Source organism: Haliaeetus leucocephalus, unplaced genomic scaffold (genome assembly GCF_000737465.1).
Source record: "Haliaeetus leucocephalus isolate CR32 unplaced genomic scaffold, Haliaeetus_leucocephalus-4.0 Scaffold687, whole genome shotgun sequence".
Taxonomy (NCBI): domain Eukaryota; kingdom Metazoa; phylum Chordata; class Aves; order Accipitriformes; family Accipitridae; genus Haliaeetus; species Haliaeetus leucocephalus.
Genome location: NW_010973123.1, coordinates 320,892 through 348,085, shown reverse-complemented (window position 1 = coordinate 348,085; position 27,194 = coordinate 320,892). Strand labels below are relative to the sequence as shown.

At 36.8% G+C, this 27,194-nt stretch overlaps 1 protein-coding gene across 7 annotated transcripts; it reads left to right on the top strand.

The window, feature by feature from the left end:
- FGFR1OP (FGFR1 oncogene partner) lies at nucleotides 1–26,518 on the top strand. 7 transcript variants are annotated; one of them, XM_010579879.1, is made up of 13 exons: nucleotides 148–165; nucleotides 8,418–8,471; nucleotides 9,176–9,252; nucleotides 10,192–10,246; nucleotides 10,898–10,986; nucleotides 12,857–12,991; nucleotides 13,756–13,839; nucleotides 18,361–18,578; nucleotides 21,892–22,001; nucleotides 22,595–22,667; nucleotides 23,416–23,451; nucleotides 24,123–24,216; nucleotides 24,674–26,518. In XM_010579879.1, the coding sequence occupies exons 3-13, from the start codon at nucleotides 9,226–9,228 to the stop codon at nucleotides 24,746–24,748; spliced, it is 996 nt and encodes a 331-aa protein (XP_010578181.1). In that variant the 5' UTR covers nucleotides 148–165; nucleotides 8,418–8,471; nucleotides 9,176–9,225; the 3' UTR covers nucleotides 24,749–26,518. The 7 variants fall into 7 exon arrangements, 5 of the variants coding, with proteins under 5 accessions (XP_010578180.1, XP_010578183.1, XP_010578182.1 ...); XM_010579878.1 differs by lacking the exon at nucleotides 9,176–9,252 and having other exon boundaries at nucleotides 1–165; XR_775170.1 differs by lacking the exons at nucleotides 9,176–9,252; nucleotides 24,123–24,216 and having other exon boundaries at nucleotides 1–165; nucleotides 22,595–22,706; nucleotides 23,412–23,451; nucleotides 24,674–24,702.
- Nucleotides 26,519–27,194: the final 676 nt, after the last annotated feature.

Here is a 27,194-nt window from a genome sequence, read left to right as displayed (position 1 = left end):
GCCGGTAGCGGAGGCGAATCTGCCGCGCTCGTCCTACCGCTAGCGCAGTTTGGGCGGTTGTCAGGGAGAAACAAGATGGCGGCCGCAGCGACGGAGGAGGACACGGAGCTGCGGGACCTGCTGGTGCAGACGCTGGAGAGCAGCGGGGTGCTCAATAAGATTAAGGTGGGGGGAAGGAGAGCCTCTCGCCCGCGCACATGCCGCCCGGCGGGGAAGGGGGGGAGCGCTGGCTGGCGCCGGCGGCGGCTAACGGCCCTTCGGAGCGCGGCGGGGGCTGAGGCTTCGCGGGCTTCGTCCCCTCTCGCTGCTGCTTCCAGCCGGTGTTCCCGGCTGGGGCCCTCACTCGGCGTCGCGGCCTGGCGGTGGCGCCTGCTTTGCCCGTGGTGCTCCCCCGCCGCTCGGCCCGGGGCTCGGCGAGGAGCCGAGTCCAGCGCCTGCCGTGCGTGGTGGAGCGGGTACGTGCTCGAGGCGGAGCCGAGGGCCCGAGGCCCGACCGCCGCAGGGGGTCTGCCCGGCGGCCGCAGGAGCTGCAAGACCGCCCAGGCCGGGGAGAGGGAGGGGGAGCGCTCGGCCGCCGCAGGGAGCCCGGCGCCCGGCTGGGCGGTTTTGCCCTCGTGGAAACCGTGTGGCCGCAAGAGCTCTTGCTGATGCCAAACCCGCTGGAAACATTCTGCCGCCGGGTGGTGCGGGACCAGGTGGATAGAGTTTCTCTCTGCTTCGATACGAAGAGCTTCAGTTGAAAATTTCAAGCAGGGGTTCTTGAGGGTCGCCGTTTAAACAATGTTCTTCTTGAAAGTGGGTTGCTTGAGCTGTCTTGGGGGCTTGCTAAACCTGGAAACTCTCTGGGGATGCTGCCTGTCTACAGGGAACAAATAATGCTGTGGTAAGAAAATACATGGAAGGTAATATTGTAGTGGAGTGTACACTACTTCCAAGCCTGTGATATAGCCTGTGCGTGTGTCAGAGAGGGTATGAAAATTGGTTCTCTGGGTTCTTGTTCAAGTTAGAAGCTTCCAGCAATAACTGTTGTGTAGCAAAGAGCCATACAGATTTGGAAGCATAAGAACTGCTGGATTCCCTTCCAAGCTAAAGGAGAAATGAAGTTTGGATTTCAGATCAAGGATGGTGGTGTTTATTCACAGTGTTCTATTTTAAGCATTCAAGAGGTGGATGATCATTGCTGATATTTCAGGAACAGTTCAACAACTGAAGTAGTTAAAGGAAGTAAGAGCATCTTTGTGTGTACTTGGAAGCCCACTGGATTTTGGGGTAGTTGTCATACTTTTCAAAAAAATAGTATTATTAAAAATGTGTTGTTCTTTCATTTCAAATGGCTAATCCTTATTTAAATTCCATAAGTAGATGAAGAATCTAGCTCATGTAACTGTGTTTTGAATAGGGAGACCTTTTTCTAGTTAAATGTCAAATAGGCCTTTTGGGCCACCTGCTAACCTCTCACATAGTTTTAACCAATAAAAGTATGGTGATAAAAAAAAAATCAAGCCAATTAGGTCATATTGAGCATACAAGCTGTAGTTTCTTAACTCCTACCTTTGTGTAGAATGCAAATTTTTGTACTACAGTTGCTGGTTTGCTGAGTTTTGTGTAAATATATTTATTGTAGTCTTCACTATTGTATAATGCTGAAAGTGTGTAGTATCCAATATGGCATAAAGTATCCTTAAGGCAAACTAGCAAATGACTTAAAACAATACAAACTGCATCCTACTTACTGGGTTATGTCTCTTTTTAATATTAGGAGTTACTGTTTAATAATCGGTATGCTTATGGTTAAGGCTGCTCGTTTGAGGAATTCATGGTGTTTTTTCTTAGCTGTAAACTTTAATTGGTGTGCGAGTTTGAGTGTCTGTCTGATTGATAGTATTAATGACTTATCAAATTTGTTCTGCTAGTACCTGACAAAAAGCCCATTGTCTTCCAGAAGAATTAAGGTTGAATAAGTCTCCTTAAATTGTCAGCTTTTAATTGAAATTAGATTATACCATGCATAAAAAACAAATTGCCATCATCCTTTCATGAAAATTAAACATACCTGTGATCAATAGTGTTTCTTTATCTATTACGTGTCAGTATTTTTTTTATTATGTGGTAGAACTGAATGACATTTACATGTTATGAAAACAGTTGTTTATTTTATACTTCAGAGTGCGTGCTGACCATTTTTTCAAGATGGATGAGACTAGAAAACTATAATAATGTATTTGAGTTTTATTGAAGTAGATACATTAAAGAGAAAAAATTATGGTCAATGTATGGCTGAATTGGTATGAAGCACTACAGGTAAAGACAGCTCTGGAATGATTAGAGTTCAAGTGGAATTATTTCAGTGGATAGAATATATCAGGCTGTCAGCTAACACATTTTGTAACATAATGACTGAGTAATTTTTAGAAAAAAATTTATGGTGAAGCCTTTGTTCTCTAATACAATATGATTTTTATAATGGGTTGCAGTTTATTAGTTTATTCTTATTTTCAGATTAATTTCATGGGAGAATTGGTGTTGATTATTTAGCTGAAAAAAATGTTACTTGTATGACATTTTAAAAGTCTGTTCACAATTTTTCTATTTATCTTAGACTTTGAGCACTGAAGTATTTAATGAAGTCATATTGTGAAAACTGGAAGATGAGTAAATACATTAGCCACTTGCAGTTGAGAATTCCCTGTCTTCTCTAAGATGCAGTGTGTGTCTATATACAATTTTTGTTAATAATTTGAATTAATCTGATGGATAAGACTGCTTCCTAATGAACTCTGTAAACATACAGAATATAACTGTAGATATTTGTACTTTAGTGAAAATTATCACTAATACTGTGTGGTGCGTGCTGTACAAATAGAGATGTTCTTCTGTCTCGAAGAGAGTGTGATCTTTCTCTCTTAGGGAAGCTGTCCTCATCAGAGCAAGAAGAGCCATTATGCTTCTTACTGTGCTTCTTTGACATCTTATTTTGTTTTGGTTTGTATCTTTTAATCTTTTTCATTCCAGAAAATTAAGTTTATGCCACCTGAATTTTGCATCTTCTCTGGAACTTGCTATTGCTACAATTATGAGGGAGGTTAGCATCACTAATATCCTTTGACTAGTAATGCTTTTGGCCAGCTGATACTGTTCTTGCTAATTTCTTCCTAATTTGGGTCAAAATGAAGACAGCTGAGGTACTGGCAGATAATGTGGTGTTAGAATAAAAACACTATTTTTAAAATGGGCTGTTAACTGCACATGCATAGGTCAGTTAAAATTGTCGTATTTCCTTTTCATCTTCATTCCATATATTATAATGAACAATGCTTTTAAAAGTCATTGAATTAGTAACTGTCATGATGAGTATGCTGCACACTACAGTGTAATCTACTGTTTTCTGGATGTTGTGGTTTTTGTTTTTTTAAGGTAGTTCATATCAGAAAGTCAACTCATTTCTTGGATTCAAGGGGAATCATTATTTTTTTTATGTAACATCTATTTCTTCTTAAGTAAATCATTATAAATGGTTATATTTTCAGATTAACTAACTGAAATTCAACATTTAAATGTCAGTATGGTCCTCTTAACATTGTGGATGTATCCTAGATTTAGGAATACGAGAATGAGAACTGGTTGTGACATGCAGAGCAAGCACATGACATGTAGCTGCAGGTATTCAGAGTTTATGGCTTTTAGGTGTTTACTTCTGCCTTTGTGGTATGGATTCTTCCTATTTTTTTCCAGCATTCTTCATCTTTTCAATTACATCGCCAGCAAGTTTAACTTCCTTAGCCAATTAAGGCTGCTGAGTTGAAGAGTTTTCCACTGAAGTGGACAAAAAATGGTCAGGCAAACTACTTTCCTGGTCTGCTCAAGGATGAGAACCTCACTTCACAGGTGGAGAGTGGTGGGGAGGGTATGGAGCAACATTGGTAGTAAAGTTGCTGTTTACGGTTTGGCATCAGCTTTGGATTTGTGATGCATATAGACTGGTACAGGCTTTTAGCCTGATGCACACAGAGTTTTAGCCTGGGGTGATCACCAGTGGTTAGACTGCTTAATGTTCTGCATTTCTTGCTCTGTATCTACTGAGGTACATGACTGTTGTTTTGGAGTTAGGAAGTAGAGATGCTGAAAGCTGTGCAGGAAGGTGCCTGTGTGCCACTAAATTTTACATATGCAAGAGACTCTTTATGCTTGTGCATGCATGGTGTTGTTTCATAGCGCTGGAGCACATGGCAGTTATACATGCCTGTGTTTTACCTGGAAGATCTGTAAACAGTTTATCTCAGTGGCAATGCATTCTTTTACCCTGCAAAATCTTATGCATTACTTTAATCATTTCACTGCCCTAAACATACATTTAACCACACCTTCAGCTGGCCCATTGCAGGTCTCTGAAGTGAGTGTCTCCCTTATTGATGCTTGCTGAACTTGCCTACCCCTTGTTTCTTAGGGAACGCGCTGTATTAGGGAAGTTGTCTGTATGTGGCTTCAAAAACTGTTTATGCTCAGCTGCTTAAGCAGGTTGAGAAGGGTGGTAGCATGTGCATTTGGCAAGTTTAAATTTATATTATGCTTTCTGTTAATGAGTCTTTAATGGGGGTGTGCGTGTGGAAATCCCAGGACTTCCTCTGCAAAAGCTGCAGGACTTTAAGGGTTTGTAGAAATGATGTTGAGAGATGTATGAGAGAGACAGCAAGGCTTTGTCAACTAGCAGACGATGTCATACTCAACGATACCACACATACAAAGCATTTTATGAAATTGAAGTGACCACTTTTTGATCTAGTATTCCATAGCATATTGAGATCAGTGTCATGAAGCCACTGCTTGTTCATCTAAAATATTGCCTCAGGAGTAGAAAGGATTGAATACAGGTTGATAGGAAAAAAAAATTTTGCTGAGATCTCTTTGGAAGGTGTTGGGATATCAGGATGTTTGCAAGTGAATTGTGTAGCTGTGCAAAGAAGAACAGAGTGCAGGGAATAAGCCATATCCACAGTTTGTGTTTAGTCTCTATTATAAGAAGTCATTTTGGCTGCTGACGTGCCTACATGCTCTAAGGCATAGAAATGAGTTTGAAGTATGCAAGTGCTTTCCAATAGCTCTCTTGTTTAAGTGCTGAACAAATGTGTGCCAGCCCAATAAAAGGCAAATGCCACAATAAAAGAAAACTCCAGGGGCATGCTACATACCTACGTGTTGGAGTCTTCAAGCGGGAAGCTGTTACAGGCTACAGGTCATCCTTCAGTCCTGGACAGTCTCCATCTTATCTTTTTACTTTTCATCAAGCATTGGGCTATGTAAGCTGCTGTGGATGGCTTTTACAAGTTTGCTAAATCAGACTAATAACCTTGTTAAGGTAGGTGCTTGTACTATTAAGAGCATATTCCCAAATCGGATTGGCATTTTTGAGATGCCACCTAAAAAATGTGTTTGGGGAGCTCTTGAGATACTAAGAACTGTTTTCCCCTTTCCCAGGGAACTGCAGATTGAGAGAGCTGTTTTCCTATACAGTACTTCAGATGCACCCAAAAGGCTCTGCATTTAGAACAGGATAAACTTTTCTAGGTTCTGAAGAGGGATACTACAGCTCAGTGCAGAAAAGATGCTTTCATGGACTACAAGATTCTGATTAACAGTACAACAGCAATTAGCAAGAGGCAGTGTTGTCTGATGAGCTGTAAATGCCTGGGAGGAAAAGGGGAAATGTACTTTTGTTTCATTACAACCCATACATTTCCCCACTGAGTACAGACAGGGGTTGTCATATACAATGTTAGCCTTACTCATTTTAGCTAAGTTCAGTGAAATCAAATTGCTGTCTCATTAGTATGAGCTCTTGCCTGATAAAACTACTTAGGGATAGAAGGGAATGGGCACCTTCCACAGGATGAGAAGGAAGCCTGTGGGTTTGGTGGATGCAAGAGTGATGGATATACACTGTCGAGCAGATTGTAACAATGTATGGAAAACAGATTGGGCTGGTGTCAAAGGGTACTAGGGCAAAGCCAAATGCAAACCCTTCACACTTATTTAAAAAAAAAAGGGGGGGGGGCAGGAGAGAGAACAACACTGTGTAAATGGATTAATCTATGCAGTTATATAAGCCTCCATATCTGCTGGTGGAAGCAAATTACTGTGACCATGCCTGATAATGGTGGTCTCAGTCTCTGGTGTTCAAATTCTCTGTGACTTGTCTCAGGTCCTGAAAAGCCTATACGACATTGTTCATCCTACTGTATAGTATGATTCATCTCCTTGTATTGGGGTGATTTTTCCTTTGGCCTCAGCTGTGTTATTGTTGCTTTTTACTTTCTTCCTCATGAACTTGAGAATTACTGCTTTAACCTCACACAGATTCAAGTGTATGGTTCCATGTCTAAATTTATTGAGATGATACTTTGAGAATAGGTTGCTATGATCTGAGCAGTACCCACCTCAAAGGATGAAGGTGAGTGTGTTGGAATGATGTAAACCTTCTTTGTGGAGATAGTACAGGAGTGCTTAACTTCAAACTTACTGTGATGCTTGCAGGATTGAAGGACCAGTTGAAAGGCTGCTTATCTGTGGAAAGGCTATAGGGTGGTATTCTAGGTGATGCAGGTAAGCCAAAGGGAGTTGTAGTAAATACCAGTGGCATTGTCTTCTGGTGATGAGGTCCTGACCTTAAGGATATTAATTGGTCAGTAATGGAACTAAAGGTGAACTTGCTATTAATGGGGAATGGCAACATCTGGAAGAGGTTGACACTGTGTCATTAAATAAATGAGAAGAAGAAAAGCGCTTCAGTCAGTATTTAAAACCCACTGGGTTGGACCTAGAGGAGTGGAGCAGGCAAATGGTCGGAGTTATGTGAAAAGGAATGACAGTTGTGATATTGTTCCAGAATCTCAAACAGGTCAGACTCTGGATCAGCTGATGTAATGGCAACTACTTTCAGACAACTTTGTTCTATAGTCTCGTGATCCAGACCCTTAAGGGGGTTTACCTGTACCCACACGTAATGGGTGGTGTCTTTTTATTTTGAACAGTTGTAGTAGCCAGTCTGTTTCACGAATGCTTTGTTATTCTTGTCCTTTTATGTAAGTATACTTTGTTTCTGTGGCATCAGTGGAAACAGAAGTCAGCCTTGCAACCATTTGAAGTTTTTCATAGTGACATAAGACTAAATAAGTTGTTAACCATTGGTGGGAAAGTTAAATGTAAATTTTCTTTGTAAGAATAATATTTAAATTAATGGCTTATAAGAGGATTTGCTGATTGAATGCGGTACCCCAGCACCTGAAAAAATGTAACTGCAGTGTCACTATGACCATTGCATATAATTGTGGTAAGCATTACACTACTTCTGATGGGAAATCTTTTTAACTTTTTTGTATTGCTTTTAGTCCTTTTAAAAAGGTGTCTAAGAGGGTTATGCTTAAAAAGGAAGTATTTATTTTATGTTTACTGTGAAAGGATTTTTTTTTGGTGGGAAGGAACAGTTACAGGGTAACTCATGTTTACTTACCTTTCATAATATACATGAGAAAATCCAGACACTCTTCATATTGTTCTTAGTTATGGAAATCAACATTTCTTTAAAAGCTTGCTTTCTTCTTTGCTCTTGAGAAAACTGGCATACAGAGTAGCACTGTCTTTTATAAGTTTACTGCAGTGTTATCTGCTGGCTACCTAAAAATGTCAGATTAAGAGTTAATTAAAGTGGCAAACTACTTCATCAAATGTAATGTATGTTGTCCATTTGACATGTTCAATGAAAGAAGTAGAGAAATTATAATGTTTAAAAAAGTAGGCAAGGCTTAAGCTTAAATATTCAAAATAGTCTTTAGCAGAAGTCTGATCCTTGATAATAAGATATTCAAACTCAGTTAAGTAAAACCTCACTACAGGAGTATTTGAATGACTGGAATCATGCTCTCTTTTCCTTGAGAAATTCTGATTCTTTGAATGTGATCTGACAAGAAATCACAGGAATTTGTATATCTTAACATTAACTTTTTAAGATGTATTACCACAAGCTATTCGTTCATGTTTCCTGAACGAATTGTAAATGAAGGGTAGGTGTTTCAAAGCTGCCTGAAAGAGCTAGATTTTTAAGTCTCAGAAGAAACTAATAGGAGATAATAAAGGTAATTTGGAATCTTTTTGCGTATGAAGAAATAATTTAGGAAGTCTTGTATCAAATCTGCCCCTCCTCCCCCCTTGTTGTTCTCTGGCTGAAAACTCTTTCTCAGCCTCAAGTCATATTGCCTATAATCTTAAGTGTCTTAATTGCACCGATGTAGATTACAATCGATGCCAAGTTGCTTGAGGAGAAACAAATAGCTGTGAAGCTACTTGCTGGCTCTTTGCATTCTATTTGCATGGGGAAAACAGTGCTTGTAGAAATGATGTTTGGTTTGTTGTTTTTTATTTGGCAGGCAGAGTTGCGAGCAGCTGTTTTTTTGGCATTGGAAGAACAAGAGAAAGTAGAGGTAAGACAACCTTACAAAAGAAGAAAATCAGCATCCTGATAGTTCTTCATGTAGAATTAAATATAATAGCTTTAATACTTTCTATCTGTGAAATGTAACAAGAGAAAATTATGTATTACTGTATAAGAGCATGGTGCTTAGAGAACACAGAACAGGACTATCGGGGTGTTTCCTGATGTTTAGAAATAGGAATTGTTACGTAGCCTTTTGAAACTATAGCTTTAAGTAACTCTCTGCTGGTTTTATATGGCTTCTGTCCAATTGACCAGAATAACTAAATATCTTTTCCATCTAATACTACTTCAGAAAAACCCCCAAAACCTAAAAAAACCCACCCAAGCTGACTGATGAAGATTTTATCAAATCAGAATAACATGTTTTGAAATTTAAAATATTTTAGTGGGTTTTTTTTTACTAGTGTATTGTGAAAGCAATTTAATGCAGTAACTTGCCAAGTATGCTAATGCTTTTGGTATTTCTCATAAGGATGTTGTAGGCTTACTTCAGGATAATTTGCTTATATTAAGGAAGAATTCTGAATTAAGAGATGGACTATGTACTGATACCTTGACAATATAATAGTATTAAGGGTATGTGATACTAGAATGATTAAGTAACAATACTGCTGTGGGAAGCAGATGCTAGTTTTATGACCCCTTGTAATGCTGGCATTGCCTCATTTCCTGTGTCTTTCCATTTTCTAGAACTAGAGAGAGGCTGCTGTATGTCAAGGCTCTCTGTTTAAAAGAGAGGAATGGAAGACTGTCCTGTTCCTATACTGGTTAGATGGTTGTGCTCTTTCTGGAAAAATGGACAGTATTGTGACATTAATGAGGAGGGGAAGTAGTTATTCTATGATATGAGATTCCATATTCCAGAAATCTAACATAAGATTACTGAAGAAGATGTAGTGGAAGAATGATATAGTGGAACAGTGCCATCTCTTATGGGGAGCTTCAGCGTATTACAGAGTACCCAGAGAACAACCTTGCAGACTGTCTGGAGAGTAATAGGGCCAAAGAGATTTGCTACAGTTGATCTCAGCTCACCCTTTTTTCAAAAGGCTTAAACGTATCAAGTTAGGTTCTTACCCAGGATTTTTTGATATGTTAGGAATGGCATTTAGAATTTGCTTTGACAAACCCAAACACAGCAAATTGATTTATCTCTGTTTAAAAATCAAAAGTTGAAGAGGGCAAATCTAACAAGGGAGAAAAACCATTTTCATAATATCTTTGAAGATCTTTTAATTAATAGGTTAGTATTAATTTGTGAACCGCTAATTAGCGTGGTCCACACTTTGTCTAGATGATTTGTAAATTCTCATTTTTTTTAAAAGTGGGAGTGAATTTCTTTAAACAAAATTGGCACTATATTAGAGGAGCAGTTTGGGAAGTTAATTGCTTAACTTACCTTTTTAGTCATTAAGTAAATAAAAATCAGTGTGCTAATAAGGATTTTGGTGAAATTACTCTAGCTCTGTAGCTTTTATAATAGAAACACTGAGACAATTTTAATTTGTCAAAGTAAATGTATGGCTCTGCAGCTTTTACTTGTAGGTAGTAGAATTAATACCAAGGTAGACTTTTGAAGGAGTGAATTATGTGTGTCAGGCATCATTGGGAACAGTGTAGACCAAAACACCAACTTGCTGTGGCTTTCAATTTCTTGCTAGTACGAGGATGATGTTAATTACTGTTTGGTTTTTGCTTTTTGACAGAACAAAGCACCTCTGGTAAATGAAAGCTTGAAAAGTTTTTTAGGTACAAAAGATGGTAAGTTCTTTGTTTATTATTTTGAGAAGTATATTAAACATAGGAAACAAAGGATTAAATCTTTGAATCTTTTATTAACAGTAGAGTCTTCATGACAAAGGATGCTTTTGTTCCTGTCAAATGTCATAATTACTATTCATACAGAATAGAGCTCAATCTATAATTTTTTTCAGTTAATATTGCTGAAGCTGTATTTTTAACTGAAGTGACTAGTGCATTTAAATTAGTATTTCATTATGAGCTATGATTATGCTGACTCAGAGCCATTCTAGACCAATAGAAAGAGTAACCATTGAAAAATCACTGTATAGTCAGTCATGAATGCACACATGGGAGAAATGCCAAAATGATGTCTTTAATACAGGTGAATAGTTTACAAAATTCAGGTGTAAGATTATTTTTTTACGTACTCTCTATTTATGCTGCTGCAGTATTACTGCCTTAAATAATTTTGATATGATGACTGAGTTAGAAATTAGGAAATTGGTATACAAATTAGCTATGTGGTGGTAGTTTGCTGAGTGTCTAAATGATTTTGTAGGAGTGTTGAATCAATGTAGATGCTCTTACTGAAGCCATGTTAATGTTAAATCTTTGAAGTAAGAGTTGTTTCCGTCTGGTGTATTTTAACTCTTCTCATTTCCTTTTTAGGTCGCTTGGTAGCAGGTCTTGTTGCAGAATTTCTACGTTTTTTTAATCTTGATTTTACATTGGCTGTTTTTCAGCCTGAATCAAGCACAGTAAGAGATACTTGTTTTGTTTGTATGCTATGCTGATTGTTTGGAGTGCATGGCAATGAATACAGAAGCTATAGTAGATATAAGCCATTTGGTTGTGTTTATTTAGAATAATTTTTTATGTTTAGTCTGTAAAAGGTGCTTACTGTCTTAAAGACACATATTCCAGGAAAGCGTGATAATATGAGTGAGTATTCCCTTTATCAAAAATCAATGCTTGATAATATGTTAATTTAAAATTAACAAATTGGTAATTTTTGTGAAATCATGTAACAGTATATACAACAATACTTCTGCAACATTTTTTGCCAATAATTTTAGCATGTCATTATATTAAGTTAGTACTGTTACATGAAAATTAAAATAATGTCAATAATCTACTCTGAGAGAAATTTCAGTAAAACAAAGGACTTTGTGCAGATGCACATGACAAAAAGTGATTGAATAGAATCAGTTGGAAGGGACCTACAATGGTCGTGTAGCCTAACGGGTTCTTTTTAGGCTTTTGATATTGAGTTAGAGGTTTTTCATGTTTGTCCCCTTGTATCTTTTTATGATACAAAAGTTTTAACAATAGATTTGGGTTTGAAACAATTCCATTTAACTGAAGAATTTCTCTTTACCTCTCACACACTCATTTTTATTCTTAATGTCAGTTTAAGTAGTTAATTCATTAAAAAATCCAACTTCATTAAATCAATTAATTGAATTCTGTTTCTCAGAAGTTCATGTTTCATTTTAGGCACTTAATCAAAGAAAATCCCATGCACCGTTATCCTTTGCCAAATATCCTTAGGTGCATTTATTGCACTAGGACACATCTGTACAAAGATTCATGTTCAAGCTACCAAATAGAAAGAGTCATGCTTGCTGTCATGTTGTCACTCACTCTTGGGAGCTGTGCTTCATTTGCATTGTAAAGGCATCTCATTCTCTTTGAAACGCCCCCTTCCTTTTTCCAGTAAAAGCATCTTTTTCACCTATTGCAGTGCATATATGAAATGTGGCAAAGTTAAGCAAGTTGGCCGAGGCTGCCTGTGTATAGTGCTGAAAGATTTTACTTTGTCTTCCTCTACCAGCCCCTGTCTCCGAGCAGTCTGTTGTATTGTCTTTATCCTCCATGTTTCAGTGTGCTTGACTAGTAGTGGCTTGCTTCAGTATTTGCTTGACCAGTGTTTTGATGGGAAGTGTCACTAAATAATTGTAAGAGTTCAAGATGAACAGGTGCCCTTTGCAGTATTGCAATTCTGAGGTTATGCCAAGCAACCTGGGTTTGCTGCAGCATTCAGCTTCTGCTATAATGTGAAGTTCATTTTTAAAAAGTGTATTTTTCTTTAATTTTTACTCTTTTTTTTTTTTTGGCTGATATTGAATTACTTTCATCCCTGTTTCTGTCTAAACCCATGTTTTTTAAAGTGAAACAGAGACTGAAAGTAAACATTGACCTATGCTAGTGTACATCTATATGCATGGGAATGGGGACTCTCCATCATCTATGAATTTTCTGGAACCACTGGCTAGGTGTCCTAGGATCCAGTTTTAAATGTGATGGGCTAAAGTAACTTGACTATATAAATCCTTAAATCCTGAAGCATGCTAATGATGAATACTTGCATATTTAAAACAACTTTGGATGGTCTGTGATAAGTTTGGGTGCAGATCAGAAGTAAATGATGCAATAGGCTATCATTACTTTAGTCCACATGCAACAGGAAGTCTTAAATAATCACTGTTTAGTCAAAATATTGATGAGTTAAATAAGACCAAAAAGATTTAGGAGTTGTATTACAAAATATATATTGTGTTTTCTGACAGTTATTTCTGTGTTGTGATTTTTTTTTTTAAATGTCTCCCCATTGTTCCCCGCCCCTAGCTAAATGGCCTTGATGGTCGAGAAAACTTAGCTCGAGATTTGGGAATTATAGAAACAGAAGGTACCGTGGGTGGTCCCCTGTTGTTGGAGGTTGTTAGAAAATGTCAGCAGAAAAAGATTTCAGGCAGTGGAGAAGTAAGTAGTCTTAATATGTACCTTTTCTTCATAATTCTTTATTAATTTTCATTTCAATGATGAAAAATAAGTTGAAATTAAGAACACTTGACTATTGTTATAGTATTATACTGTTTCAAGTTTTTATTATATTATGCCTTCAACATAACTTATCAGAAAACAATGCTGAAAGATGAAGATTATGACTATTTGATTACTTTTAGTGTCACCCTCGTACTCTTTACTAATACTCTGCTACGAGATGGTAACACAGGGTGAACCCAGATAAATGACACAAAACACTGTGTTGCTTATTTTCTAATTTCTAGTGTGGTTTGATAAGACTTTTAGCTGTACCTATTTTCTTTGGCATACTTCTAATTTTAATATGACCTGAAAAGCCTGGAATTGGTTTTGTTAAAAGCTTTAAAGCTGTTCTGAAAACATATGTATTTAATACTAAATATATGAAAGTATTGAACTACCTGAAGGCAATGACAGTAATATTTTAACATAATATGTAATTAAGTTGTTAATTAAATGAACCAAATCCAACCAATAGCGTTACTCTCTGTTGTGATTGTGGCTTGAAAGAAAATTCTCTGCACCCAAGATGCATTCAGAAAGAAAGCTTAAATTCAGGAGTAGTTGTCATAGATTTCCTAACAGCATCACATCTCAATTTGCATACTGTGTGAGTGAGGATGGCAGCCTTTTTTCTTGTTGGATAGTTTTATGACAAAATTCTGTATATTTTTAGTAAATGTTTATGTGAAACTTCTTAGGTGGCTGCAGTTTTAAGTGATAGCCTGTGCCCCACATCAAAATCATCTGATGGAAGATCAAGTACACCTGCTATACCAAATAAGGTAAGATTGTTTATATGTAATGAAAAAGCTACACAACATACATGAGATAATTAAAAGAGAGAACTACTATGAAACTGTGGATACGATGGCATTCACTTAAATGATCTGCAAAGTCCTGTACCTTTCTGACTGGGTAGGTGACAGTGCATACACAGGACTCTCTGTGAGACAGAGGTTGGAGCTAACTTGTCTGAGGCAGCTGGCTGATTGCTGCTTGGGATTGATAAGGTGTTAGGATACAACTATCTGTGTTGTGGCCTGTGGCTTGATTTTTCTCTCTTGCTTCCTGTTAGCACAAAATCTGTATTAACTAACATCTTCCAGGCCTCTAGTACTCCTTTACATTTGACTGGAACTGATCAACAGGTTGAGAATTATGGGAAAGTGTAGGGCACGAAAAGGGGCATGATCACTTAAGCCTCTTTTCCACAAGAAACCAGCTACCCACTACACCCAATGCGGGGGGGGGCGGAAACCAACCCAAAACAACCTCCAAAATCCAAAGCAAATCATCCCTGATTAAAATATGAAAGTTTGTTCAAATTATTGATGTAATCTGATCACATAAAAAATTTTAATAGTTTTTTTCAAGATTACTGAAAATAGTTTAGAAGCTTTCCAACTCACTAATGAAAACTGAGGAAATAGAACATTGCGTGGATTTTGATGTTAGCTTATTCACTTTGGAGAGGGAGTGATAAGGATAAAAGAAAATAAAATGACAGCTCAGTTTGGATCTGCTTCATTTTATTCCAGTTCTTTAGTTTTTTGCCATGCAAAACCAGAAAACTATACAATTTGAAAAGCAAGCTTCATTTCAAGGTTAAGTTACTTTATTAATTGCTGTGCTTGTTGCTAATATTTTAAAAGCTAATATTTCTGTAACTGACCTTTGAATGGAAATTCTAATAATTTCAGACCTGCTTTAGGAGAATATAGTTCTTGTTTGGCACCAGCTTTTAAAACAAAACAAATCCACTAAAAAGATCTGAATGCTGATTAAATATCACTGTTACTATTGCTTCCTACCTGAGCCCTAACTTCTGTCTTAGGGCGGTTCTAGATAAGCTAAAAAGAACTACTGAAGATGAGTTAATTCATAAGTATTCCATTCTACCTTGCATATGCCACCTTTCGTCTTCAGATTTAAATTACTTTATTTGAAATAAGTAGGTCAGAAAGAGAAGAGCTAAGTGTTTGTTGCATGGCTTTTCCTGAGGAAAAGCATACTTGTCTAGAGGAGGAAAAAAGTAGTTCCAGTAGCTTGTAAATTGAACCAGTCTTCATATGGGTGTTTTTCTGGGTGTGCATGCACACGTCTCAAGGTTGGTGCATCCTCTGTCTGGTATGAATCTTACTCCTTTATGTCTGTTCTTGACAGAGCTTTTGGCAATGCAGTTATGCAGGGTTTTGTTGGTGGGTTTGTTTGTTTTGTTGGGTTTTGGGGCTGTTTTTTGGTTTGTGCTTTTTGGGGGGCGGGGGCAGTTGAAACTTCTACCCTTTTTGCAGTGGTTGAACTTCGCCAGTCAGTCCAGTACATTAGTTAGGGGAAGACAGAGACATAAGCACAGAGGAGTATAATATCTTAAGACTTGTTTCATTAGGAAACTAGATCGATAAGAACGAGTTTTAAGTTATGCCTGGAAACTCTGCTTTAGAGGAGGTATCATGGAGTAGTAACAGTCATTCCTGTTGTTTAAGTTTATAACAGGAGTAAATGACAGTCTTAGTTCTTTTACCACAATTGTTTGGGCCTGTACAAAACAGTAACTCCTGTACCCAGCTCAAATAGTGCTGTCCAAACTGGGTAGAAAATAAATACAAAACATGTCTGAATGATTTCTAAAGATTAGTACTGTTTTCCAGAAGTGATACTGTATTAAAGTGTGTTGTATTCTTCTCTGTGTTGAGGTTGTCAGTATTTTTCAGGCTGCTATCAACTGTTTAGGTGTACTAGTCCATAGATGCAAAAGCTTCTCCTATTGACTGACTTCAGCGTAATGATAGTGATTGGGACTGGTCCAGCTGATAGTGGCATTTTTTTAATGTGTATACACTTAATCCCCCAAAAGTTCCAACAAGTTGGAATTTATGGTCACGCTTTTCATATTCTTTATACCCATCTTCTATGGGAAGCAAATCATAATTCTATTGCAGTGGGACATAGATGAACATGTTCTGGAAATGCTTTTCATAATATGTTGATGAATCCTTCATGAAAACATTTATCTCAAACTGGAGAAAAATGGTTTCTGTATAGGTGTTTCCTCATAGAAACAGCAACAGCTGTTGGTTGGACTACATACTCCTCTAAGAATAAGCAGTGGATATCTTAATAGGGCTATAGTTCTTAGATAGATATATTTTTTCCTGGTTCTCTCTCTCCTTGGCAAAGGCAGGATGGGAGAATATTCTTCTATGCAAAATATTTGGAGTAAAAATAACGCAGGAGGAAGAAATTTTAGCCAGTCCCAGCTGGAGCAAGATGGAAGTTACCTGAACAGTCTAGACTTCCTGATTGAAACTTGAGATTCTCTGGTGGTTTTTCACCAAACCTGTGAACTGAACTGGCTTTGACTGTGACTTGGCAACCAATACATGTAATGTAGAAGGGAGTGTGATAGGAGACACCAAGACCACAGCTCTTGGCAGCAGCAAAGAATTAAATTTGTTTAGGTGCAAGCGTGAAACCACACTGACTTATCTTATTAACACCATTAGTCCGAAACCCAAGGTAGGCATGTTGCTCTTTGAACCCTTAGCCATGGTTAACCTATGACTACAATTTGAAAGTAGTTATTTCACTTTAGCAAAACTTTACGATACATGAATTCAAGCAAAGGTCAACTGTTGTGCTCGTAGTTTCTCAGACGAGATAGCAGCAACTCACTCCCTCAGGGCCCAGAACAGAAAAGTAGCTGTAACTTCCCTTTTACTCCAGTCAGGGTATCAATAAGTTCTTAATTTTCAACAACAATTCTAATCCTCTAGGATACGTGTTGTGATTTAAGCCCAGCTGGCAACAAAGCACCATATAGCTGTGTGCTCACTCAACCCTGCTCTGGCCCTGGTGGGATGGGGAGGAGAAAATATGAAACGCTTGTGGGTTGAGACAAGGACAGGGAGGGATCACTCGCCACTTACGGTCACGGGCAAAAACCAGACTCAACTTGGGGGAAAAAACCAAAATCAATTTAACTTGTTACCAATCAAATCACAAACAAACCCAAAACAATAGGCAATTAAGATATTGCCACACAAACCCTAAACAATAGGAAATTAAGATATTGTTGTTACTACCACTTACAGGTATAAGTACTTTTTTTTTTGTCCTAGAAGAACCGAGCTGTCAGCAATTGAATGTGGTTCTGTGACTGAGATAAAATGACCTTGGTAGGCCTTTTTAAAGTTTCGTGGCCTACGGTTTGAAAATTTTACTTCAGCCTTCTGAATGAAAGTTGATGACTGATAAAGAAATACTAGGGACAGTGCAACCTACATGTTGGTTATCTGGATTAAACAATACTGTTGGTTTTGTTTCAGAACTGTTGCTATTACTAGTGTGCAGGAAGGAAGTTAATCTAACTTTTCACTGGCTCAATTTTAATAATTTCAGGGGAAGATAGAAATTGCAGTACTGCTTGCTAGGTAGCAAGATGCTATTGTTTAAAAATAAAAGTCCATTTTTTCACAACAGCTTGATTATCTAGGTAAATTTGATTATTGTTCTTTGGGCCAAGAAGTTTTGCAAAGACACGACTTGAGCCGTATTACTTGATCTTAAAGTTACCATATAGAATAGACTTCACATGGTTGAGTATCTGTAGGACTGAGCCATAAGTGTGATAAAGACTGAAAGTTATGTACTTTTAAAGTATCTTGTTTGTGTCATTTTTGTTTTTAGTATTTGGAGGGAGAAAACGTCATTAACTGCAGTCGTCTTATGCTTGCTGCTTTAAAACCTAATACTATATTGCAGAGATTACCATTTAATGTGGAAGTTAGAGTAATTTGCATGGGTTTAAACGGATTTCTTTTGAAGACAAGGGCTGTAACTAACAACATTTGTTTATAGATAAGTTGCAAAATAACACTAATAAAGCATCATGTAACTTTTGGGCTGTAAAAAAACTACCACCCCCCCCCGTATTCAAAGCTAGAGGGTAAGAATCAGTCTGTCTGTAGATTTCTTTATTTGATGACCAACATCTTTTAAAAATAGTTACTTTAATAGTAGAGGTGATTTAGATAGTAAAGCAATGCAGTATGGAATAACTTTTTTTAATGGTGGCAACAATAAAGAACATTTCCTTTCTAAAGTGATAAAACAGGTTTTTTTCTGTTGTGTGATTCCTCCTGCTACTAATAAATTCCTGAGAAGTACTAATAAATTTGAGGTAACTTTTTAAAAATTGATGGTAGGTGTATATTATATGTTGTATATTTATATTACCACTTAAAATATTATGAGACAGAAATACTTATTCCTTTCAGTGAGGGCTTTTTTCTTTATATTTCAAGGCTACTGAAACCACTCAAAGTGATACAAGTGTCTCATCAGGGGAAGCAAGCAAAAGAAGCATTCATTTTCTGCCTAATGAAACAAAACTAGATCCTCAACTAGAAAACAAAGACTTAAATACCAAAGAAAAAAGTGATCCAGGTGTGGATGAAGATGATGCAGAGGGAGATTCTTTTTTTGATGATCCTATACCCAAACCAGAAAGAACTTATGGCTGGTAAGTAACATGTATGTTCTACTTAATATAGGGTTTTTTTTGTCTTCAGTATGTTTGCAGACAGACCTTTGAGAGCTAGCTAATGTTTGATTATTCGCACTTGTAAATGCAAGTGTTTAGATCTGGTCTATAACATTTTGTTTCTGAAATGTGCATTTCTGTGATTCTATTCTTTGAAATACACAGTGTCATCTGGGATCTCTTGGATGTACCATGAGTGGAAAAACCTGTATCACTTTAAGGTGCATCAGTTAGACTATATAATGTCCCCAACCTTTGTTTGGTGGAATGAACTTATATGAGGCACAGACATTACTATTTCTTCTTGCAGCAGAGCTGCAGTGGAGATCAGCACTAAAGGAAGTGGACAATGACAGGGATAGTGCTTTAGATATCTGTATGGCTTTGTAAGGAGTACAGAAAATCTGGTGAATGTGTAAACTGACTCCATAAAATGTGAGAATAAGGAAACTTTTCTCACAGTTGAGGGTTTCCTCTTCACAGTGCAGCACCTTTTCTGTGCAGTTCTATGTTTTCAGTGAAGTGTTGTTATTTCTGTGTATGCCAATTTTGCAGATGCTTCTGAAGAGCAATTTTTATTGTACATCTGTGGAGTCTGATGACTGAAAAATACCATTTGAAACAAGAACTAGTGACTGAACTATGTTGTGGTTTAACCCCAGCCAGCAACTAAGCACCACGCAGCTGCTCACTGACTCCCCCTGTCCCGGTGGGATGGGGGAGAAAACCGGGAAAAGAAGTAAAACTTGTGGGTTGAGATAAGAACGGTTTAATAGAACAGAAAAGAAGAAACTAATAATGATAACACTAACAAAATGACAACAGCAATAATAAAAGGATTGGAATGTACAAATGATGCATAGTGCAATTGCTCGCCACCCGCCGATCAACTCCCACTTAGTCCCCGAGTGGCGATCCCCCACTCCCCCCAGTTCCTATACTAGGTGTGACATCACATGGTATGGAATACCTTGTTGGCCAGTTTGGGTCAGCTGCCCTGGCTGTGTCCTGTGCCAACTTCTTGTGCCCCTCCAGCTTTCTCGCTGGCTGGGCATGAGAAACTGAAAAATCCTTGATTTTAGACTAAACACTACTTAGCAACAGCTGAAAACATCAGTGTTATCAACATTCTTCTCATACTGAACTCAAAACATAGCACCCTACCAGCTACTAGGAAGACAATTAACTCTATCCCAGCTGAAACCAGGACAACTATACAACAGCTTTGTTATAAAACTGAAAAACCTACCTTTGTGTTATGTCGAGTTATCTTGAAGCTTAGTTTAGATAGCTCTATTGACAAATGCCGCAGGATCGTTTCATGGTGTTCTTTTGCTGTGCTTGAGTAATCAGAGAATTGCTCCAGCTTAGTAGAGGTTACCAGAAGAGGTTGCAGAAGCATTTGCAAGTCAGTTTGTTAGTAGCTCCCCTCATGTTGGCCTTTTCCCCCCAACTACATTGATAGTGGGCAGAACAGCAGAAGCTTTTTTTGTATTATTGCTACAGTAGATGCTTACTCTTGGAATGGGATCATTCTGGTACAGCACAAAGCAATCATGCCAGGTAAACTAGGTATCTTTCTAGTAAATTAACTGACTCTTTGAGAAATAATATTTATAATACAGCTTTCATTGGATGTGTTTAGTTGGAGCAGAGTATTTTTCCTCAGAGCAGTGATTTTTCTCTGGAAAATACTGTGTTGCAAATAACTCTACTATGGTGTTTCTTTTTTCTTTTTCTTATTGGAAATATCAAGATTAAAACTGCACCTGAGTGCATTTACTTATCCTTACTCAAGAGCTTATTTAACTAGCATTTAACCAAAGTCTAACCATTGTAGCAGGTGGTTGTGTTGCCATAAAATCAGTTTAAGTGATAAGTTAGGAAAACTAGACAAGGCTAGAAAAACTTCTGGAAAACAATAATATTTACTAATTTCTTATTGTTTGACCATTTTCATATGATGAGAAGGGAAACTCACTTTGAAATTGGGTAAATTGGATTTCCTTAAAAAGACCGTCCAAGAAAAAGACTCTTAATTATTCAGTAAAATAAGGATTTCTTTTTCCTAGTAGAGAAACTCCCTAAGAAAAAAAATTATTTCCAAATTATGTGCGTCTATAGTAGTCACCATCCACCAAGTAGTAATTTGTACCTCATAATGCTATTGTGATGTAGATATTATAGTAATGTTCCACAGTAAGCTTTTCTGAATAAGTTAATAGTAAATTAGCTAGCATCTAATTGTAACTGAGCTGTCTCTGCTGAGTCTTTTGCTTCTACTCTCCTGGCAGCTCCTTTAGAGAAGAAAAAAGAACATATTCTTCAGGTGAAATCCCTTTGTGGTATGTTGTGCTGGTGTGCTTGATTCCCAAGGGATGAGTAAGTAGGAGAGGTGCCAGCATAGCTTGGTTTGCAAAAAGGTAAATTCCTTATGGGAACTTTGCCCATTCTTGTAAGAAGGGTGCATTAGAGAGGAAGGGAGCAAGCAGTTACTAAGGACAGAGTTAAGAGATAATCCAAGCTCTCATTGCCCCTATGTCTCCCACCCGTTGTTCAAAATTTTGAAGTGTTTTAATATGTGATGGTATACATCATATTTTAGTGATGCAGGTATATTGAATGATTCAGATGTTGTCCATTACAAATAAGAATGCAATCACAGTAACAAACTGTTCTGGTAATGCTAAATGTGAAAATCTTGATCTCTTTTTAATAGTGTTTCTTCATCCTTTACTTGCAAGTAGTATTTGAACTCAATACTTTAAATATATGAATGGAATAGGTAGTAGCCAAGTGAACTTTAACATGTGATGATGATATCTATCTTGCTGTAACTGAGAGGTTTTCATTCTGTGAACTGCCTGCTCTTGGGATTAATAGTTTTGTCAGACATAACCTCTTTTAGTTGTAAACCAAACTAATTTAAATATTTATTTGTATCTGAATCTTTCTTCTTTTGGCTGCATTTACATGTGGGGATAATGAAAGGCCCCTTGATAAAAATAGTGATGCTGATGAAGGTGCAGGAGCTCTGTCTATGAAAGAAGGCAGGCAGAAATCTTTGCATAGGTGAGAAAGTGACTTTCTTATTGAATGTCTTGCTTGACACTTGTGCCAGTAAACTGCCTACTGTTCTTAAGATTGCAGAATGAATAGTCCTTTCCCCTTGTTCTTTTTGCTGTAAATATTGCTGTTCTAGTTTTATGACAGTTTAGTAAATAATAGAAAAGAAAGTCACTATGCATGTTTTACAGCTCTGTAGAGTACTTATTTATTTGGTTTGTTTTAGGAAAACTGAAACTAATAAAGCAGGAGGTCTAGCATCCCTTTCTGATGCACCCCGTCTAAAAAGTGGATTAAGCTCCCTGGCTGGTGCACCTTCACTAAAGGAGTCTGATAGTAAGTTTTCACATGTTTTTGGTTTTTGATGAATGTAGAAGATATTTCCCATAATGTAGTGAATGGTCCACACATTCAGATGCAAATGTGATTAAGTATGTGGCCCCCTTCTGGTTGTAATGTGCTTTATAGTAATGCTTTTTTCACTGATTGATCACATACTCATTTTGATATATTATGCTACCATTAGGACATCTTATGTTTTGGAGCATGAAATACTTATCTACACTCCTTTAAAGCAGTTTTCAGGAGTATAAAATTCTACTGCTCAGTTTTTGAGTGAAATTAACTTACGCCTTTGTAATTGTTATCTTACGTTATTTGCACAAGTTCTTTAGGGATATTTGCTTTCATGTTGTAAAATCTGATCTTGAATACTGGGAGATTGTCCCTGTTTGCTACTCATGTTTTTAAATGTTAGCAGAGTTCAGACCTGAAAATTGGATATAACATTACCATACTATACTATAAAATTATATAAAGTTATTATAAAAGAACACTTGTTATAAATGGTTGATGGGTATGTTTAAGTGGGATCTTATTAAAGAGTCACAAGTCAAATTTCTGATATAAGTACTTTTGTTTTGTTACAGATTTGAATAGAAACTCTGTTTTGAAAGACCTGCGGTTGGTGAATGCAAAACTGGGATCACTAGAATTAGGCAAGTAACTGCTAAATGTGAGGAACATCTGATATTTTTAACTGTAAGTTCTGGCCTGGCTTCTTAGAGGAATTTGAGAAACTGAAACAGAGTGACAGAAGTAAAAGCTGAAGATTTTAGGTCAATATGTATATTTAACACCATTGTGAAACTTACTGGAGTTAAGAGTGAAATCTGATCTAAAGGAATACAGAAAAGTGAAAACCAGTGTCTTGTATGTGGATTAATATTTTACATATGCAGCAAAAATTTTATTCATTCTGTATATACGTTTGCTAGTACCAAGTGATAAATTTTGTTGTCTAGGTTTCTCAGAAAAGAGGGGATTTATATTTGTGGAAAAAGATAGCCAGACAAGTCTTACTGTTTTTCAGTGGCATATTTACTTGCCCTCCACACCTTTGAGGGTTGCCTTGTAAGCTTTAGCAGCTATATGAAGATGATGTGATATAAGAAGTATTGGCTTTCTTTCAAAATAGAGCTGCCTAGTATTTAAATCTTGTCTTCATCAATGTAGTCAACATCCTGAAAATGTATGTTCAATTTCAAAACAGTTTGTGTAAATGAGATTGAGATTAATTAATGGCAAACATAAACTCATCTTCTCTTCCTAATCTGCAAAAGTAATTTAATCTACTCCCACTTTTGCTGGCCATCAAACCATGTATTTCGGTGCAGGATTAGATTCTTTTTTTGCATTTCCTGAAAAGAAAACTTGTTTGATTAATACCTTTTAAAAATTATTTAGGAAGTGGAGATGACGATGAGTATGCTGATGACTTCAACAGGTAAGAGAAGAATGATACTGCAGTAGCATAGTATTTCATGCATTATAAGAATATCCACTAGCATATTTGAATTATTTCATAATATTTTAGCTAGTCACTACTGCTGGAGTCTGTCAGTATCTCTGAACTCCTTTAAACTTCAGTTTGCTCTTTTAATACGTATAGTTACAAATTTAAAAAAAAAAAACCAAACAGATCCCTTTTGTGTAGGAGGTAATGAGTTCCTTAAAAACCTGGTGCTAACTTTAAGATGATAAGTTGTTGCTTTTTTGTGGAAGGTGTTTGGTTTTTTTTTCCTGAACATTGCACTTAACAATGTTTTGACACTTTAATTAATGCTGTTAGACAGTGAATATGGTGTATGCTGAAATATTCAACTGAAAAATAAAGCATCATGAGTAGTCAGTAATAAAATATTTAACAGCCTCATCCTTATGATGTGAAGGTATTGGTGGTGTAAACTACAGGACTGAGGCCTAAGTATTTATCAGTATTTATCATGGCTTCATTTAGGTAGAAGGCCTTTACTTTTTATGGGTTTTTAAGTAACTTCATATTTAACTTGCTAGGAAGTGAAATCCAAATTAAATGTCAGGTATAAACTGAATGTACTACCTGGATGTTGAAAAAGAAAGTCTTATTTCTATGTTTATGGTTTTCCTTCTCTTTAGTACTAGTCATCGCTCAGAAAAAAGTGATATCAGTATTGGTGAAGAAATAGATGAAATTTCTGTGGAAACAGAAGAGTCAAATGCCAGTGATAAAGTATGATTCTTTTAAAATTATTCTTCTTGACATTCTTCTGATCTTGTCTTGACTTTTTTTTAAACCTTCTATGAAGGAATGTGCCATTATCATAGGTTCCTAGGATACAGGTTAAGGTTGTATTATTTGTTATGTTGTGTATTTTTACACCTAGTATTCCTGTCAAATTAGATACTATACTGATTAAAAAACAAAACAAAAACCCCACAACAATTGTTTGGTAGCACAACTCACTGTCTGTTTCTAGGCATGTAAAACATTTGAGACTGGTTTAGTATCCAGCATAGGAATGTCTTATCCCAATATCTCAAGATCTGTCTGAGTACTTCCTAAAGGAATATGAAATCTCGCTGAAAGTGCTTGAGGCCAAAAGAATGGGGTGCTGTATGAAGGACTACAAGAAATAATACTTATTGTTTCTATGATTTCTGAGTTTGTAATTTCACTTATTTTCTAGCTTGAAGGCATCACGCAAGACCTTACCATTTCTCAGTTAAGTGATGTTGCAGATTACCTAGAAGACGTGGCATAGAATTGGACAGCAAAAATGTTTCATTGTGCTGGACGAGAAGACTGCTGTGGACTGTTAATTACAGACAATCACTTTTTGCTGGAATGTCCACTCCCTATTTGTGCCTTGTGTTTCAAAAAGACTGTAGGTGGAGAAGGCTTTTAAATATTCTTAACAAGAACTAAATGAAATAGTGTGTTCCCGTTTGAGTCTATCAGAATTATTTTCTTCATTTGGTTCAGCCAAACCTTTTACAGCAGGAAGTGGATTTTCCAAGTAGAATGTCCATTGCTGGCAGTGGGCATAATAAAAACCAATTGATAAGTGAACATCTACAGAGAGGCATGTGGCTTTATAATGAACTTGCACTGTTATTGTAACAGTCTGAACTTTTTTTAAAGATAACCAAAGGAAGAACCTTCAGAGGTGGTGGTTCAACTCACGCTTCTTTTAACACAATTTTGTCAAGTCAGCATGTAGTACATATTTATGATAACTCTAGCCACAAAACCTAATTGCTCCAAACTTACTTGAAACTGCTGTTTTTCAGACTCTTCTGAAAGTTGGACTTTTTTCTTTTTTTTTAAAGGCATATCAAATTGAGAGTATCTTAACTCTCAAATCTAAATTTAGCTAAATTTAGGAGCTAAATTTAGCACTAGTCTTAACTCTGAATATTCTTGTTTAAATATGTTTGTCAGACCATTGATGTTAAGACCCAGGCTGTTTTTTTACATATGATAATTTCATTGATGTAAACTGTTGTTAAATCACGAAAAGTAATTTTGTAAGGATCCACAAATCATTAGCTAAATCTTATTGGTTTTTGTTAAGTTTTTAACAGTGTGGTAATGGTTTGTGGAGCTTTTATTACTGAGGGCTCTTCATGTGCTGTAAGCTTGCTTTCATTCTTGAAAATCCTTATTACGTAAAAATGAGCGCCAAAAAGTGAAACGACTAACCTTCTGTTTTTCAGATTCTGACTGCTGTACAGAATTAAATCCAAATATTTAAAAATACCATATTGAAGACATTATGGACACTAAGTCCTAGCTAAGAGCAAATTCTTGTATATTAGTTATATTCTTGCAAAACAGGGTCAGTAATGGAAACATTGACAGTTCTATAACGATACAGTTATACATGGCGCTGCTATAATATATAGGTCATGGACATTTGTAATACTGAAACAAGACTTCAAAATGTGCACTTTCTGAACATTGTGAACACATTTGGAAAATATACATGTAAGTGAATATAAATAATTTAACTTTTTTTTTAGGCTTTAATTTTTTTCAGGAACACTGTTGGCAGCTCATAAATGGTCACCACAGTGGAAGTAGCATGCTAAACTAAAGCCATTGGTTAAACATATAGAGCTGCTACTAGCATTGGATGCTGAGTTAAATCTTTTTTTGCACTGGGCCAGCGGGCATGGAACAGTGCTGGGAAGTTAGGCTTGTACAGTACATAAATGGTTTGAGAGGAGAGAGGAAAAGTGTGCCTTTTATTTATGTGCACCCCAAAATAGCCAGCAAAAAAGCATCAGAATATTTAGTCATGGTGTTAACTTTTAACTTTGTGCCATATTGTAGCAGCTAAACACAGAGGAGAATATTTTTCACCCCCCAAAAATCAATGTGCCATAGACTTCAGGTAACAACAGTGTTGTAACATGATACATCCTGTGCAAAAATTCCTGTAAGTATGGGGGAACCTGTGCCTCAAGATACTAGGCGTGAAAAGTTTGTTTGGGGCTTGTTTTTGTTTTTTTGTTTTTTGTTTTTTTTAAGAGGAACAACAGCATGTCTGAAGGAAATAAATTCCACTGGAACACCTGGGAACAGCTGATTTCTGGCATTCATTTTTAAGGTGTACGGAATAATGTAGAGGCAGTGTTGTTTGCTTTTTTCTTTAGATGTCTTGGGAAAACATGATGTTCCATTACCTGTTAGCTGTAGGATATGTGGCAATTTATCATACCAAAAGAAACAAAAACTTTATTAAATGATTTCTAATTGCATTTGAAGATGTGGCCTTTTAAATAACTAATTAGATATTTTAAGTGTTAACATGACTTTTGTTAACAGCAAAGTGTTGTTATCTTACCTTGGGGGTTAATTGGAGACCTTGCACTTTGGCTCTACTTTAAGGAAATGCCAAGAAGTGGTAAGTCTCCATGCTGTTCCTCCTGTGGGCTTTTACTGAATTGTGTATAATAATTCAAATTGCGAAATAAAGCTATTGTGCTGGCTAAATCGTGGTTTTGAGACTTCTTGAATCAAAAATCTTAGCATTTAAGATATTCAGGAAGCCCTGTGGGTTTGGGGGAGTTTTCTTGAAAAATGTTCTTTTCAGAGTTAGTCCAGTCTGTATTAGAGAATGTGTGCATGCTCAGATTTCTTCTAAGCTGAAAGGATCTTGCATTTCCTGATGGTGAATCTTAAAAGTCTGATTAACACCAGAC